Source organism: Aquila chrysaetos, chromosome 11 (genome assembly GCF_900496995.4).
Source record: "Aquila chrysaetos chrysaetos chromosome 11, bAquChr1.4, whole genome shotgun sequence".
Classification (NCBI taxonomy): Eukaryota; Metazoa; Chordata; class Aves; order Accipitriformes; family Accipitridae; genus Aquila; species Aquila chrysaetos.
Window position 1 is genome coordinate 7117484 of NC_044014.1, and position 18569 is coordinate 7136052.

General features: G+C 36.3%; 1 protein-coding gene and 1 non-coding gene across 4 annotated transcripts in view; both read left to right on the top strand.

The window, feature by feature from the left end:
- Positions 1–18569, top strand: part of EIF3A (eukaryotic translation initiation factor 3 subunit A) — a 35855-nt gene that overhangs the window by 6462 nt on the left and 10824 nt on the right. For all 3 annotated transcript variants that reach the window (XM_030031525.2, XM_030031527.2, XM_030031526.2), the window contains exons 4-17: positions 1183–1346; positions 2353–2552; positions 3563–3771; positions 4787–4958; positions 5996–6100; positions 6915–7013; positions 7719–7835; positions 8792–8977; positions 11762–12109; positions 12667–12771; positions 14544–14657; positions 14944–15066; positions 16066–16219; positions 17276–17460. In XM_030031525.2, the coding sequence (XP_029887385.1) occupies positions 1183–1346; positions 2353–2552; positions 3563–3771; positions 4787–4958; positions 5996–6100; positions 6915–7013; positions 7719–7835; positions 8792–8977; positions 11762–12109; positions 12667–12771; positions 14544–14657; positions 14944–15066; positions 16066–16219; positions 17276–17460 (2281 nt within the window). The remainder of the gene's footprint in view (positions 1–1182; positions 1347–2352; positions 2553–3562; positions 3772–4786; positions 4959–5995; positions 6101–6914; positions 7014–7718; positions 7836–8791; positions 8978–11761; positions 12110–12666; positions 12772–14543; positions 14658–14943; positions 15067–16065; positions 16220–17275; positions 17461–18569) is intronic.
- LOC115348649 lies at positions 7379–7511 on the top strand. Its single transcript, XR_003925887.1, has one exon. It is a non-coding gene; the product is annotated as a small nucleolar RNA SNORA19 (small nucleolar RNA).

Below are 18569 nucleotides of genomic sequence, written 5' to 3' on the forward strand. Positions count from 1 at the left end.
TGTTCCAGGATGGCAATACTATTCATGTTATTTCCAGTGCCTGAAATAGTCTTTGTTACAGAGGAATCCCACTAATAGACATTGAAGATTGACCACTCTTTTCCTTGTTCTCTTTTATATAACTGAGGACTAGAAAATGTGTCTTTTCAGTCACACTTCTTTATCTGAACAGCCACAGTTTCTTTTGTGTTTTTTAGGTTCTGTTTTCTAGACGACTTATACTTTTTTGCTGGATTCACTGCTTGATCTGTTGGACAAGGCGCTGGTGAAATGTCATCTTTAATATTGTATGTAGTACTAGCGCTCAAGGAAGGAAAATAGAACTGGAAGCAGTGTAGTAGAAGAGTTACAAGAGTTGAGAGTTTATATTAGAAGCATAGTTCAAAAAGGATTTTAAAAGTGAAAGCTTAGGGAAGATGAGTCTTTGTAAGTTTGTCATGCTGGGTGGACTGTTTAGCAGAAAGGGATCATGTGGGCTGTAGCACTGAATTTGTCTCAGTGTCTCAGGAATCCTTTCCAATCTTTTATTTCTGTGAACGAGAGAATGCAGTTATGGCCACTAAATGCAAGATTATCATATCTTAATTCTGACATCTTTAAGCATCTTTTTCATGTCAGAATTTTTAAAGGATTTGATACTTTAGGTATTCTAGTTTTTGATGTCTGCAGATTGTAAAGCACACATTGCTTCTGTGTCATATGTCAACAGAAAGTGAGCTCTCTCTGGCAGCATTGCTGGTGACTGAAAAGGAAGTTTCAGCAAGTAGGAAAGTATCTGAGTAGACAGTGATATTTGAATCTTAACAGAGGTACAGTGCGCAGCTCCCTGGTAGAAGAGGGAGGGTGAAAATCCTAGAATTAGTTTCCTTTGGCTTACTCATGTGAAGGATACAAAAGCTCCTGATGTCCCTTACCTCTGGAGCTTGTTCATGTCAGTCATATATGTAGGGGCCAAAGTTTGAAACTTAACAGCAAGAAAAGTTATCTACATCCTTTAAAGAAAAAGGGAGACATCTGAGGGACCAATTTGAAAATAAGCAATAGACTGTTCAGCAGCAATTAGCTGTTCAGATTCATTCAGTCTCAACTTAGATCTTGATAAGAAAAGTTGGTGAGAATTGTGGGGAATAAAACACTTGTTTTCTCCCCCCCCCCCCTTTACCCCCCCTGCCCCAACTGTAGTGTTCTTTTGAGTGCTGTAAGTGGAGAAGACACTCAGGATCGTACTGACCGACTGCTTTTGACACCCTGGGTTAAATTTCTGTGGGAATCATATAGACAATGTTTGGATCTTCTCCGAAATAATTCTCGAGTGGAACGCCTGTACCATGATATTGCACAGCAAGGTAAGTGGAAAAGATGGAAACTTGATGAGATCTAGGACTTCTATATTGCATCCTGTAAAACTAGAAAATTAAAGGTTATTTCTATTTGAATATTGCTTCAGAGTTGGAAGTACGTTAATCTCCTAAGCATGGGTATGTACACACATATTATTATTAGAATTACAGAGGTTCCTTAAAATTACTGAGGTTTCTGGACACGGATCTTTTCTTGTAACAGAACCTGCACATACTGAGAATATGAGAATTACTCATGCTGTCTTTATTTTTTCTAACTTACTGATCAAAATTAATAGTGTTTTCACTTTGTTATCCTGAACGGCTAATGTGTCTTCCATTAATGTATTCTATGTCAGCTAACGTCAAAAACTAGTGTACACAAAAGGGTACTGTAAAATTACGATGCGCTATCAATTTTGACACAGACGTAACTTAGCAAAATATAATGCAGAAGGTAATAGGAAAAAGTCTAGTCCAATTCTTTCGGGCAATATTCTGCAAAAATTTATGTTATAAGAATGAATGCTTACGTGTTAATCTTTTCTTAAGGGTGAGAGATGATCAGAAAAATGTTTTCCTTTGTATGTATGACTTAGGGCTCTGTATTTTTGAAAGAGAGTCTTTTAGATTTTTAATTCAAATTGTGCAAGTACGTTAGGAAAGATGACTGTCAGATGAGTTCTAGGTGCTTTGGTGTATTTGTACTTAGTTGAAAATAAAAGCTAGAATCACTGCTTAAATTAGAACATTTTTAAAGAGACCCAAAGTATTCCCTTTGCTCCTTAAGCTTAATTATGTAGAAGCATCTTCATTTTTTGAGGTCAAGATGGAAGTTCTCTGTGTTGTCACTTATTCATTATGTGTGACAGATTGCGTCTTGTTTGATGTGGTTTTGGACTGTAAATGAAGATTCTTTAAATGTACTGGTTTACTTATTTGAATGCCATTTAGAACTACCATGAAGTCACCATTAGTGAGCATTCTTAATTTACATTGTTCATTTTTGCAGCTTTTAAGTTCTGCCTGCAGTACACTCGTAAAGCTGAGTTCCGTAAACTCTGTGATAACCTGCGAATGCATTTGGGGCAGATCCAGCGTCATCATAACCAAAGCACAGCAATCAACCTCAACAATCCTGACAGTCAGTCAATGCACTTGGAGACCAGGCTTGTGCAACTTGACAGTGCTATTAGCATGGAGCTGTGGCAGGTATGCAGCAGGGCTCCTGTAATGACGCTGTAGTCTACAGCTTTTCCAGAGTCTGTTCCACGCAGATCATTTTCATGGTATATACTCCAAGGTAAAGACGGGATAATAGCTAAAGAATGAAGTTTTAATGTCTAGAATGTGGTACTATGTGCGTACTGAATACTTTGTCTGATGTTGCTGCATAGCATTTCAAACCAAGCTTCTGCTGGTAGTAGTAGATGGTAAAGTAGCTGAAGTCACGTTGAGTTGTGAAAGGGAGAAGTTGATGATGACACCTTCACCTCTACCATCTTCAATTCTCATGAAGACCTTCCACTGGGAAGTGGTTGGTAAACGTTAAAGCCTGCTATTAGGCTGGGGCCCCAGCATTGCTGGTTGAATTATTTAGTGTCTAGCCAGTGAGGGCACTCCAAAGCAAGTTTTTCAAAGAGGTGCTTTGGTTTTCCAGCCTTTCTAATGTCAAATTCCTTAAAAAGCCAGGGTTGTCATTTTTGGTTTTGTGAATTAGGAGAGTGTTCTCTGTTGTGTTGTTTCCTTTTTAGGTATGTAAGCAATTACATGTAAGTCATTTCCAAGATTATATGTATTTTTAGGGAAACTATACCCATTTTTGATCACAAAACTACTTTTATGAAAAACGGTAAAACCAGTAAATAGTAGAATTGGTATAACAGTAAAATAGTAGAATTTTTATAATTCTGGTTTAGGTTTTTTTTCCCCCTTGGTTTGTAGCTTGAAAATCTGAAAGAAAGCAGTTTGCAAAAAACTACATGAACTAATCATTAACCACTAAATTCTAAGCAGATAGTTAATGGATTTGCAGTATGTCCAAATAATTTCTTTATTAAGAAAGAAGTATTTCATTTCATGTAGCTGGCGAAACTGAAGATCGTATCTCTCAGTGTTATTAAATATATTATACTCTTATAACCTTTAGTGAATGTATATTTTTTTCCCTTTTTTGGGGGTTGCAAAAAACTTCCTAAAAGTAGTGTGTTTGGTTTTTTTAGGAAGCTTTCAAAGCAGTGGAGGATATTCATGGGCTATTTGCACTGTCTAAGAAACCACCCAAACCACAACTGATGGCAAATTACTATCACAAAGTTTCAACGGTCTTCTGGAAATCAGGAAACGCTCTTTTTCATGCATCCACACTTCACCGACTTTATCACTTATCAAGAGAAATGCGAAAGAATCTCACGCAAGAGGAGATGCAGAGGTGGGGAAAGATACTTAATGTGATCTTAGATTCTATTTTTAACCCTGTATGTTCAAAAATAAACTTAATTGTACCCCAAAAGAAGCAGCTGACGTGTATGGCTATGAGCAGCTCTGCTTAAAGTGGCCAGTACTAATTGCCTCAAAAGAAACCTAGAGCAAGAAGAATATTTTACAAAGCTACAGTGTAAATAATGTAAACATCAGGATCACTTAAGTTTCCTTCTCTGTTACTGACTGGGAAGCTAAGCAAGTTAATAAATCTGTGGTTTGCTTCCTTTTTCTCTTCCGAGTGGTGGTATTTACTTCACAAGATTTCATTATAACTATTATAAACTTTTCCTTAATACATAAAAGTCTGTGTAGCCAAATGGCCTTTAAATTTTTTGGTAGTAAGTATGATACTGGCAAGGCTTTTGAGGCATGCAGAATCATTGACTGCATTAACCTCTGAAGTTCATGTACAGGCGTTTATAGAATCAGAATCTGGTGGGAATAAATACTCTATGGAAATTCTTATATTCCTGTTCATCTGGGTACTAAGGTAAAAATTTTAAATATTTAATGTCATTTGTATTGTTACATCAAAAAGTACACCGGGCTTGCATGCTAAATTTTAAAAATCAATGCAATCAAAATAATTGGTATGGATTTGCAGCTAAAATAGGTTGAAAAGGTGCTGCTTTCTGCTGTTTTCATTATTTTATAGGATTTTGATATTTACAGAGGCAGCTTAAGTTTCTTAGCATTTCTCTGTGTGTGTGTGTATATAAATCTAAATACACACATACGTAAGTAATGAAAAAATGTTATCAATCTTTCCCCTGGTTACTGAAGAACACTGCATTCTGTACTTTTATTGCGCAGCTGGCATCTTTTCTGTTATTGCTGGTATTTTTACACAGTTTTGCATCATGAATGTCACTCATTCCTACTCTTGAATTGGTATGTATATGAAAAGGAATTAGTTAGTGTTCTCTTGCAGTTCATCTTTTGTGGTTATACTTTGTCAACAGGATGTCTACTCGAGTCCTTTTGGCCACTCTGTCAATTCCTATAACTCCTGAGAGAACTGATATTGCTCGCCTTCTGGATATGGATGGCATCATTGTTGAGAAACAGCGACGCCTGGCAACCCTGTTGGGTCTTCAGGCCCCACCTACACGTGGCAGTCTCATTAATGATATGGTAGGCAGTGGTGTTTAGACGAGCAGCTTTTAAACACTGAGTGCTCTTTCTGGACTATTTTCGTTCTAAAGCACTGTACTTGTTATGGGACACAGTTTAAAAGTTAAAATGGCTATATGGTTAATTGTATGACTTACGGTATAGTGTAAAAATTTCAGATTCACAAGAAGGACTGTTTGGAAATGGCAGCAGTAACGGGAGGCCTGAATGCTTGTATGCACTAAGGAGTCAGATTCAATATTGTCCTTTATGTCACCCAAACAGCAAATGTTGTTTTGAAACTGAGAGGTCTGAAAAGGGTTGTGAGCTAGAACTTTGGGTTTTTTCCCCTACTCTAAGGTGTATAATTAACTGAGCCAAGTGCTTATTTTTCTGTTTTAAATGTATTTTGGATAACCGTAGGTCAGATAACAACTAGCAGGCTGTAAGGACCTAAGTGGTTATGAAAACTTCCTTGTGTTTAATTTGAAGGGAGGTTAGGTTTACCTATCTTCAGACCTTCCCAGATATTCATAAACAAATTAGGCATTCATTCATTGGTAGGTATTTTCAGAGGATGTGTGAATTTCTTGCAGTCATTTGCATGCATGCCTAAAACTTACATTCAGTGTTCATTTTACATTTTGCGTTAATTCTTCTGGTACCTCTTCAGTTTGCCTTAAAACCACAATTTAAAGCTTCAGAAGTTTACTCATGAACTGAGATGTGTGGTTTTAGTTTGGATGTGGACCTACATGTGTGTAGTAGGACTTGTGTCTTAGAAATGGCTAATAAGTTGAGGGTGGTATTCTATTCTAAATATTTATCTTGTGTATATGTTTTTTGTCTACTTTTCCATTTTTAAATACAGTTAAGTGGTGTAGTGTAGAGTTACTGTCACTGCAATTAAGAATGCTGTAATAAAGAGTAAGTAGTCTCCTGTATTAAAAGGTACATGTGGTGCCTGTTTAACTTATTGAATATAAAGTTCTTAAAGCATAACGATTTGTTAATATTGTATTTATTTTAAGATCTTTGGATTTTTTTGTTGACTGTAGGTAAGGTTCAACGTAGTGCAATATGTTGTTCCAGAAGTGAAAGAACTTTACAATTGGCTTGAAGTAGACTTTCACCCGCTCAAGTTATGTAGCCGTGTCAGCAAGGTAAGTTTTGTAGCTCTGTTTGTATGTAGCAACAGGTATTGACTAATAGTCTGTTATTTGAATATTGATTTGTGGTAAATACCAACTAGCTGCTTCTGTTGCCAGAATTTTCAATGGTAGGCTTTATTTGGTCAAATTCCATTACAATGACATGCACATAGCATCTGATACACATAGTACACACGTAGTACACCAGGTTATTGAAATAGAATGAAAATTCATTCAGGTCTCTAGGGTGCTATTCAGAGGGCCCCTATTAAGGTGCAGAGTTTTGGGAACGTATCAGAAGGTCTTGTTGGTGTGGAGATGATACTGAGTTTAAAGGTGCAGAAATGAGAAAACTGTGTGCGCACATGTGCATATGCATGCAAGTGGGTTGTGTGGGAAGTGGAAAAATATACCAATAATGATTGTTTTTACTGTTAAAATGTAGAGTATTGGGAGGTAAAATAACGTGAGAGCTGTTGATTAGGTTAATGTAAATTCTGCAATTGATGAAGCACATCATGTTCTTTTTCTTTGATAGTGGGAACAAAGATATTTGAGGTGCTAAAAAGAACTTGAAGGTAAATTAGCAGTGTGGTAAATGTTGCCAGTGCTGTCAGTCGCCTTCATACAAAAAATGTTAGCTATCCATTATAAATAAAAGTGTTCTTATCAGAAGATACACTTCAATAAAACTCCGTAGTATCGACACAAGTGCTGTTGTTTCATGAGCTGTAAACTGGAAGTATATAAGAGACATGCTTTGTACTTCAATGCTGAAATTTTTAAGGGTTGATGCAGGTAGAGTAACTTTTCAGAATTTTTATAGGTTCTGAACTGGGTGAAAGACCAAGCTGAAAAGGAACCTGAACTGCAGCTGTATGTTCCTCACCTGCAAAACAATACCATTCTTCGCCTTCTGCAGCAGGTATGAGTAAAGAAAATGTATGTTCCTAAGTATACATAAGTTAGAAAATGCTCTGGAAGAACATGAAGTTGGAAACTTCCATGCCAGAGTAAATGTTATCCATCAAATAGAAGACCATCATGATTTTAAAATAATTTTTTTCCAGTATATAACCTGTATCTTCAGGTTTGTATATCATTTAGGTACAGCTGTAGTAGCTATACTTAATAGTGGTTGCATACAGTGGCGTGATCTCTTGCCTAAATTTTCTTCATTATGGATATATGATGTCTTATTTAAGGTAATTCATCGTTTCTTAAAACTTTTTTTTTGGAGTAAGGTCTGGGTGGGAGGTTTTGTTTTTTTGTGTCTAGGTGTTTTATAAAATGCACATTTCATTGACCTGCTTTCGTTACAAGTGACAAGCAGTGTTATTTCTGATGTGCAAAAGGAACAGTTGAAGGCTAATTAGCAGCATAGCTGTAAGTAGTTACTGCTGCCAGTCTCCTTCATACAAAGAAGCCATTCAGGAACGGCATTTTATCTCAGGTTAAGACTGAATACAGTACAGAAATAAAATCCTGAAACTGTATTTGTAATTGTATTAATATGTATACATTCATTTATTGGCAGTTTAGTAAGTTAGCTTTAGAGCCCATACAACAACTTTTATTTCTGATCTCTTTTTAATGAGGAAAAATACCTAATGTTTCTGTTCACATACAGGTGGCCCAGATTTATCAAAGCATTGAATTTTCTCGTCTGGCTACCCTGGTTCCTTTTGTTGATGCTTTCCAGCTGGAACGTAGTATCGTTGATGCAGCCAGACATTGTGACTTACAAGTAAGTGTTGTGAAAAGACTTCTGTGAAATGATGTATGGATTCATGTGTATTACCTTGGATAAAAACTAACTTGTTGACATTGAACCCAAGGAAGACAACTGATTCTGACAGATGGAGATAAACTAGAGTAAAAGATGCATGTGACAATATATTAAGAACTGACAGTTGTTTGGATTCTGGTGTGTATTTTTGATTTAGGTCAACCACCATTAATGTAAGTCCAGTGGAAGTAAAAGTTGAAGTAAAATTCACTGAAACTTGCCCTGTGAGCCCCAGTCATTTAGTCCAGCATATCCTGAAGCAAGTCTAACAAACAGGGTTGCGAATTTCTGACTATGCTGAATTAGTTGTGCAAGACTGAAGAGCTAGCAGTCGTTGATGTTGGTTTTTATGTAACGAAGTGACTGAAGTAAAACACCAGTGCCTGAGATGTGCACCGATGTCTGAGATGTTTCAGCTGCTGTTGAAGATTGCATTGTTGGTAAAGTTGTCTGTATTGAAAGAATGACGGCCTGTAGTGAAATATTTAAGCTGGTGATCAGATACAAGTAGTTTTTAGCTGAGGTTGCTTAGTATTATCCATTTAGGTTTTTAGTTGAGATTGCTTAGTAATTACCCATTTAGGTTTTTAGATAAAGCTGACTTAATTCATTTAGGTTAACGCACAACTCTAGCTTATATTTTAGATGAGTTGAAATTGTCTGCCTTAAAGTCAGGATTCTTGTTTCGTGTATTGTTAATGTGGAGGAACAGGCAAGAATGATTTGTCCTGCAGTGCTCATTTCATAGAATCATTGAAAGTTCAGCCTCTTCCAGTGATTGATTTTTTTTAAATTTTTTTTTTTATAAACCGTGGAAATCAAACAAACTTTTATTCATGGTGCTATTTTTCTTCCACTAATTTGACATTTCTCATAGTGTGGTATAGCTAAAACTTCCTATTTTTTTTGCAAAGGTTCGCCTTGATCATACTACCCGGACACTGAGTTTTGGCTCAGATTTGAATTACAGTACTAGAGAAGATGCACCACTAGGCCCTCAACTACAAAGCATGCCTTCTGAGCAAATTAGAAATCAATTGACTGCTATGTCCTCAGCTCTGGCTAAGGCTCTTGCAGTCATTAAGCCTCCTCACTTACTGGTAAGTCATTTTAAGTCTTCTGAAAACGTTGACAAATTCTGACATTTCCCCCATGTGCGTTGTGTGATGTTTATCTGTTGCCCTTATGCAGGCTTTTGTTATTTTTTTTGCCTTTTGTTATTTTTTTGCTTGTCTGATCAAGTGCTCCTTCCAGTAGTCTGTTCTCAGTGCAGTGGTAATCAATATTGTTATTGCTGTCCCCTCCCTTCAGAACATCCTTGAGGTGTTAATATATACAAATGTAGTGTAGCATTAATGTATTTATTAATGACAAAGTATCCTTCTGCATCTGTTACATACTTACCTGTTCTAATAGATCTAAATTTTCTGGTTTAGCAAGACAAGCTTGTTTTGAAGTTGTGGGATCATACTTGAAGGAGTAACTTGGTTTACCTTTCCTTGACATAGGAAAGGCATTGAGCTATCTAATGATTAATTTAACATGACATTGCAAGGATTTGAGTAGGCAGCAATTGGTGCATTTGTACGTTTGTTTATTTTCAGAAGTGTGTTGCTCTGTTTTTCAGAGCATTGTGGTAACAATCTCTGATCTAATTTGACTGTAGTGATGGGCTGCATTTATATACTTGTGGATTGAGTAGAAATCTAAACTAATAACTTGACACTTTATACCAAATCTTATATTTTAATTAATGTGTTTTCTCAGATTAGGTGTACCTTTTCATTTAATTTTTTTTTCAGCCTGGTGGTAGTCAGCTATTTATGCTTGTGAAGAAGAATAACTCATTCTTAAATGCACCTAACTAGTTAGTGTTTGGTGGTAACTAAAATCATGTCAAAATGTACACAAGAGGCCTGAGTTTAAATTGCCAGTCTTGCATATATCAGGGTTAGGATATACCAAATAATAACTTACCCATAGGTGGGCCTACAGAGCTAGGATTTGTTGAAAATTTTGCATGCCTTTTTGAAAATCCAAGAGCCTGCTTTCTTTGTTCTTCCTGGAGAAACTGCTGTTGTGAAGAACCTGGAATGTAACTTCATAGTGGAATCTAAAAACACGAACAAAAGATCCCCCCAGCTCAAGAACTGACCTGTCCTTGTCACTCCCTGTCCTCCTCACTGGGGCTGTTGGCTTCGAGGTCGGACTCACCGATGAGCTCACATTTCAGGTTCTCCAGAGCCCTGTAGGAGCAAGGTGTAAATCAGTCTCGGATTTCCAGCATGCTTTGGTTGTGGCAAGTTAAACCTTCACTTCTCTTAAAAGAGCAGTGGTAATTTTTTCTTTTGCTTTATGTTTATGAAAGATTTCATAGCAAACATATCAAATAATTTTTTCCATGTGGAAAAAAGGCTGATAGCAAGATATCCATGTTAGATTCTTTATAGAGTTTGAAATACTAAGTAATATTCTTAAAATAGAAGTACACAAAGTAGGACTGTATAATGACACCTAACTTAACGTTAGTTTGAACATATATTAGCTGTTTTATAGCATTTAAGAAAAAAATATTTCCATGCAGGTTTTCCCCTAAAAAGATTTTATTAGTGATTGGTATTTGATGGATTGTTGGTTTGAAAGAAAAAACATGCTTTATCTGTGCATTCATAGATAGAAATGACAAATAGTCTTATACTTGACATGTTAGTGCAATTAGCTGAATAAGATATAGATACTAGTAATTACGCTTGTAAAATTGGAGGACAGTACCAAGGTTAATATCGATTTGTGTGGTCAGAGAAGCTACAGAACAAGTTGAGACCCTTTTTTCCTTCTCTATTTAGATCAAAACTTCACCTTTTTCAGGTGCTTAAAAATTTTAATTTCTGTCAAATTTGTTATAATTCACAAAATCATTAAATTCATCTAAAGCTTTTAATTTTTGTGTTTCTGGCACCTCTGTTGAGCTTTAAATGCTTGCAGATCTGCAACAAAGTATGGATTTTTGTTGAATGCCCTAGAAGTGACAGATTACTAAAAATACCTCTAAGCCAGCTCACATTTCAAGAGCAGCATAACTGAAGGAGTGTGGTGAGCTTATTGGGCTGCAGTGTTTTGCTGCTTGCTGGACTGATTAAAATAGGCAGCTCCCTGACCTGGCACAATTATACCTCTTCATGTGTACAGCATGAATCTCTACAGAGAACTGTTTATGTACTCTGGAGGAGAATGGTGGGGTGGTTAGAAGGATGCTTAAAGAATGTTAGAGAATAGGCTATATGCTAGTGTGAAGAAGTCTAGTGCTTTTTATTATTTAATTGAAGTGGTATTATATACAATGTTTATACCTAAATTGTTGAGAGACAATAATCAGTTTTTTATCATCTCACAGATAGTGCTTTGTGTCAGTTAGGATACTTTTCTCTTATGTTAGTGTGTTTGAAAAAAACCAAAACTTTACAGACAAGGGAGCTTTGGTGAAATACAGTACATGTGGTGCTATACTTGCTAACACATGCAGAGACAAATAGGATTGACCCCCTTAGCCCCATTTCAGTTAGTCTTACATGTCACTAACATGTGGGTGTGCAATATTTTTGGACAGAGAAAAGCATGCAACTATCATACTTAAAATGTGTTGCAGAATGTTGTCTTTTACAGACAACTTTTTCCATTTACATGTGGTTCTAGTCAGTTGATACTACCTTGCATGCCACTTGGATGAGTGATTAGATTTGCCATTAAAGTTGTATTTCCATGCAGTTGGCAAGTTTGGAGAATAAAACTAACCTTGAGTTTTCTTTGAGAAACATTTGCTATGCTTTCTGCCTTCTTAAAGAGACGGTACTTACATCATAGTCTTATCCTTAATTTAAATTCAGCAAGAGAAGGAAGAACAACATCAGCTGGCAGTCACTGCCTTCCTAAAAAATTCAAGGAAGGAGCATCAGCGTATTCTTGCACGTCGTCAGACTATAGAGGAAAGAAAAGAGCGCCTTGAAAGTTTAAACATTCAGCGTGAAAAAGAAGAACTGGAACAACGTGAAGCAGAATTACAAAAGGTCCGGAAAGCTGAAGAAGAGAGACTGCGCCAGGAGGCAAAGGAAAGAGAGAAGGAGCGCATCCTGCAAGAGCATGAACAAATCAAAAAGAAGACTGTTCGTGAGCGCTTGGAGCAGATTAAGAAGACTGAACTGGGAGCCAAAGCATTTAAAGACATTGATATTGAGGTAGACAACTTATTATTGAAGTTTTGAGTTATTTTTTATGCTTTTGGTGTTACATTTGCTAGGCTGCCTGAATTTCATGTTCTTTAATAGTTTTATACTGTAACCGGTCTTATAAACAGCTTCTCTTAAAAATGAGACAGTTTGACACTTACACTGTTGAGCAAATGAAATATTTAAGTAAACCTTAATTCTGAGTTTGGATAGGACCTTTTTTACCTGGAGGAATTAAGTGCAGCTGTTTGGTTCCTCCTTCCCCACCTTGTTGCTTGAACAGTATCTGAAATACAATATAGACCTGCAGGTCCAAATTTGTACTACCTGGACTGTGTCTCAATTGAAAATCAAGATACAAATGCTTTAGAGAGTTTTTTAAAAATAAAATACAGGTTACCCAGAATAGATGAAAAGACAGTGAGAATGTTTGTTTCTGAAGCAAATTAGCTTAAAAGTTAAGGGGAGAACTGCAGAGAAGCTTAAATAAATAAATAAACAAACCACATTTGTAACAGAAAAAAATGTTTGCTTTATTTTGTATTGATAACTTTACTTGGTTGTAGGATCTTGAAGAATTGGATCCTGACTTCATTATGGCTAAACAAGTTGAACAGCTTGAAAAAGAAAAGAAGGAACTTCAAGAACGCCTGAAGAACCAGGAGAAAAAGGTACAAAGTAGGAGGGGTACAAAACCACGTCTATACAATGCCTTAGTGTGTGATTGTGAACTCCTGTGTTGACGATACATATATATACACACACATATATAATATTGGTGTTGAAAATGTTATTGTATGAAACTAAAAAAAGATGAATGTGTTAAAAACCAACTGAGTTTCTAGTATCAGTACACAAATCTGTTCTAATTAATAGAGTTGATTTGAAAATGGACCCTTAAGCTGTATGTGAACTGAGTCTTAGTTGGCAAGACTTGTAATTGGAAAATGTTCAGAGAAGATTAAATGCTCACAGAAGGTGAGGCCATTACAGAGAAGCTAAATTTAATTAGTTGTAATAGTCCTCACTGAAATGGAGGAAATTCCACTGCTAGAGCCCTTTTGTGTGACTATAAAAGTGTGAGGAACATGTTGTTGTAGTAAATAGAAATATATAACCCAGGCAAGGTGAAAGTCACCGAGGACTTCTGACAGTATTGAAGAATGAAACAGAGGTTATATGATACAGTTGGTAATTCAGTTAACTTAAAACTGGCTTGATGCTAGATAGTGGCAAGTTACTTAAAAGGGTTCCAGTAAGGATCTTTTATGCTGCAGGCTTGTAAGCCTGATGCTCATACTGGGAAAAGTAGCAGCAAATTAAACAGTAGAATTAGTAGCCACCTGAGTAAATGTGATCTACCCAGAAAGGTCAGCACAGCTTCTATAAAAGAATTGTAAGCCAAGGCTTCCTCTTCGAGTTCTCTGAAGCTGTCAGAACAAACATATGAGTAAGGGTGGTTTGGTTGGTGTAACTAAGTTGGATTTTCCAAAAAGCTTTTTACAGAGTTCTTCACCAAAGAAAACTTAGCAGCTGTGGGATAAAAGGAACAGTCTTTGAATGAAGTTCAATTTACAGATATAAAATACTTTGTGTAGGGAAAGCAGAAAAAAACCCCATCTCCCAATCTTTAGCTTTACATATTAAATGATGGGCTCCAAACTTTTTAGTCAGCAATGAGAAATTGGTGGTTCTGCATCTTGAGCACTGCGTGCAGTTCTTGTCTCTTTATCTCAAGTAGAACACGGTTGAACTGGAAGTTTGAGAGGAGGCCGACAAGAATTATCAATGATGTGGCTTGGCTTCTGTTTAAGAAATACCTATGTAAATTAGTACCGCTATGTCTGAAAGACTTCTGGAGAGAGGATGTGGTAGCAGTCTATAATGGTGTACCTGTTGTAACAGCTGACAATGGGGAGCAGTTCTTTCACTGACTGCAAGGGATAGTGAACTAGGAAGCATCAAATGAAGCTAGTAGAAGCCATATCCAGAACTCTTTGTAGGTAGAAGATGGGTCTTCATGCTGTGAGCCATAGACACACAGGATTTCTTTCCAGAGTACATTGTTGTATATGAAAAGCTTCTTTGAGTTGAAAAGGACAAGAAGAGAAATCCACCAATGCCTACTAAATACAAAAAAACTTCAACATGGGAAATGCTGGGAGCTGAAAATTGGTGATGCTGAGAGAGTATTGTATATATGTCTGCCTCTAGCATCCTTGCCTTGGAGTGCACTTAGTTGCCAATGGTAGAGGCAGGTTCTTGGCTAGGTGGATCTTTGATGTGGTCCAGTGTGGTTGTTTTTATGTAACAATAATTATATATCTGATGTATTAGAGAAGTCTCCAGATACTGGGGTTTTCTTTGGGGGATGCTGAAGATTGAGTCTTCCAGATTTGGTCTTTGCATTATGACATGCTAAAGGTACATTATCTTTATTTAGATTGACTATTTTGAAAGAGCAAAGCGCTTAGAAGAAATTCCTTTAATAAAGACTGCATATGAGGAGCAAAGAGTGCATGATATGGAGCTGTGGGAGCAACAGGAAGAAGAAAGGGTAAGAACTTTTTGTTCATATGATAAAATCCAGTAGTGATGAATGAAAAATAGTGGGTTTTGCACTGTCTTTTTTTCCCCAGCTCAATCCAAGGGAAGAAAGGAAAAAGTTGATATGAAATGAAGTGTTAGCTTCACAATTTCATTGTGCTAGTGGACAGCAGTATCTTCTGTTTAGGATCTGAAAGAGGAAAAGATAATTTCTCTTTCTAGTGGCTGAAGTAGATTGAATGCAAATATATAATAAGATGTTACTTTGTAATACTTTTAATATTATCTATTTTTAGATCACCACTTTGCAGTTGGAGCGCGAGAAAGCTCTTGAGCATAAGAACAGACTCTCAAGGATGCTGGAGGATAGAGATTTATTTGAAGCCAGGCTCAAAGCATCACGACGAACAGTTTATGAGGTACACGAGATATGGTATTGTAATAAAATACTCCCCTTCAGTAAAGAACTAAACTTGTGACCCAGTGATTCTTCATGAAAACTAGAAACAAATTAGTATCTAGATTGGTTCAGAATTATGGAATTGTTTATTTTCTGTTTTGACTAAAAAAAAGTGAAACAAAGTATTCTTGCACCCATTCCTAGATATTATCACTTAGACTTTTTGACAACTCCTGGAATAAGCTTATATGGAAAATAAAAGATAGGTAAATTACTTATTTCAATGCAGCTATTAGTAAGAGATCATTGGGTAACATATACAGATACAGCTGGCTGCTCATAAGTACTTGGACTTACTGTGGTGATGGAATAATACTGAAATAATACTGAAGCGGAGAAATAGAAATACTTTTCAATTGTTTTTTAATCTTTTTGTTTGAATCTGGAAATTATTTTGATAGTCCAAGTACTTGGAACTTCAAGTTATGTGTTGTGTTTGCAAAATTTAATAACAAATTTAGACCACAAGGGCAAGGAAGGAACTATGCCTTTGTTTCTTGCTCTGCATTTTAAAAATTCTACATTTGCTGAGGCTGTTTGTAGCTTTGATTATTTGGCTATGTTGCAGTAAGAACTGGTTTAAAAAAAGAAGCAAAAGAGGTATTATGTTCAAATAAGTAACTGCATATTATTCTTTGCAACAATATAGGTTAATTTTAAGTAATGTATTTTAGGTATAGGTAAATTATTATTCAGGTAATTACTTTCCTGAAAAAGCAGATGAAGGACTAAAATTGTGCATGGTGACTGTCTGTCTTCTAAGTAGGAGTATATTCCCTTATGCAAAATTTCTTGCAGAAAAGGTTGAAATGGCAAAGAGGTAGTTGTTTTTCAGCAGAGCAAAGTTAATATGTTGCAGCTGGTTTGTGTTTCTGTGCAGCTTTATTTAGCAATTTGTGTAACTGTCGAACTCCTAAACTTTACAGTTCTGGTGTTTTCACGTGTATTTGTATTTCAGGATAAACTCAAGCAGTTCCAGGAACGGTTAGCAGAAGAGAGGCGTAATCGTTTGGAGGAACGCAAGAAACAACGCAAAGAAGAGAGGCGCATTACTTACTACAGAGAAAAGGAGGAAGAAGAACAAAGATTACGAGAAGAACAGCTGCTTAAAGGTATAATCAGGAACATGATTATTTTATCCTTTGCGTCCTTGACCCATTCCAGGTGTGTATGCAGCTAACTTCTGGTTCCACTGTTTCATGATATTAGAGGAAGTCTTAACTTTCAGTCAGTGGCAAAGACTGTGTTCATTGCTATTAGACACTGTACCTTTACCTTTTACCTAATGCACCTTCTGAATGTTTACCTGTGCAGCATAGAGATGAAAGTAAAGCTTTATAGGAGGAAGGGAAAATGAAAGCAGATGAATGCTTCCTGCCCTCCCCTTCTCCCAGACATAAATAAAGGAGGTGATAAAGTAAGAGAGGCTAATGACTAAAATCAAAGACTCAATTTTTTGTTTAGTTTGAGTTCTGTCCGCTTTTTTGTGCGCATCTTGAAGAGAATAGAAAGGGAACATTGGTGTCAGATCAAGAACTCAAGAATTGTGACTCACACACCTTTCTTTGTGAATTGCTTTGTCTGGTAGCCTGTTTCAAGGCTTGAGAAGAGAAGAGATGATAGGCATCCTGTAAGGTAAATTTCTGTCCTGCTTGTCACTTGGTGGATGAAGATTTTATGTATCAGAGTTCATATTCATGCAATATTTAAAACCCAACCAAACAAAAACCAAGGAGTCCTGAATATCAAATTTCTGACACTGCTAGCTGATTTTTTTGTTTGTTTGTTTGACCTTTTCTAAGGAAGGGATCCTCTACTATGCTTGAGGTAGTTACTGATACTTTAGCTGGCACATTTGTGGTCTGTACATGGAATTAATGTACAGGTATTGGAACATTTTCTTTCCTTTCTCGCTAGCTGTTGTTCAAGATGTCACATTAATGGATGTATCAGGGTTCCTTTTCCTATTGCTTTTGAGTTAGGATACTTCCAGAAAACAGGTTCTATGGCTAGTTAAACGCATCCTGTGAAATGCTTGGGGTTTTTTTTTTTCCTGTTTTTCATAAGGAGTCAAAGGGGAGCGACTGTATTTTGTAACCCTTCTGTAGATACAGCAAAGTAACAATTTATATTGGTAATACATTCTGTGTATGTTTGCAACTCTGTAGAGCGTGAGGAAAAGGAACGCATTGAGCGTGAGAAACGTGAGCAGGAACAGCGTGAATACCAGGAACGTGTCAAAAAACTAGAAGAACTGGAGAAGAAAAAACGTCAAAGAGAAATGGAGATAGAAGAAAGAGAGCGTCGTCGAGAAGAAGAAAGGAGAGGTCTGGATGACCCATTTTCAAGAAAGGTAGGTAATACCTGCAAGTTTGTTTTCTTTTTGACTGCTGCTTCTTCTGTAGGTTATTTGGAAGAAGATGATAGCATTGCAGAATCATAGGTTAAAAATTTTTTTTAAGTTGTAGCGTAAGTGGCTACTTTAATAGTTAAGTTATTCTCACTTAGTTTCACTTCACTATCAGCGTTCTGGAATCTGTAGTTTAGTAATAAAGTGAAACAAAGAAACTACTAAGATCTCCAAGCTGTTTAAAAACTAAACAAATAAAGACTAAAAAGAATATTGAATAAAATTTTCTTTAACACAAAAGAAGGAAAGCTATATTGGAAGCAAGTATAGTGACTCATGCCAAAGCCAGGAATTAAGAGTAGATATTGAAGGAAAATCCCAGACTAAACATAAAAGCATAGTTTTATATTTTATAAGAAATATACAATTAGAGAAAACATAAAAACAAGAGGTGTGTGCAACTTCCCATTTACAAATATAAGTATTAGGGAAAATCATTATCCCAATCCAACAGGGAATAAAGTAAAAGTTATTTGCAAATACATGTTTAATGATTTAAAAGAATGTAACCGAGTACCACAAACTTTCTACGTCCCACTTTTTCAGAACTTAATCAATAAGGGAACTAGTTTTAAATTTCATCCACCATAGCCATTGTCTTGGTTTAATGCATACTTCATTGAGTAACACTATGAAGATAAGTGATCAGAGCTCGTATAAATTGTTTTGATAGTCTATCAGGTAAATAATCATCACTGATATTTTTCACATAAGAGGTACTCGTAGCCATGGGCACTTGATTCTATGGGAAAGCTGATTCGGGTTCTGAGAGAGATATCTGTACCACTTGAAAAATACTACTTGCAGTTTTAGGATTCTTTCTTTGCTCACCCTTGTTTGTTGGGGTCATTTCAAAAGCGTTTAAGTAGACAATCATGGAGTAGTGGATATGCAAGATCTTCTGCAACCTGTGTATTCCCCATATTGAAGCGTAGACTTTGACAAATAAAAACACTTTTCAAAGAGTGGTTTAAAACTGGAATACCCTTCTATAAAGAGGTGGTGTGATTATGTGAAATCAGGTATTTCATATGGTTTGCCTAATTTGCTCC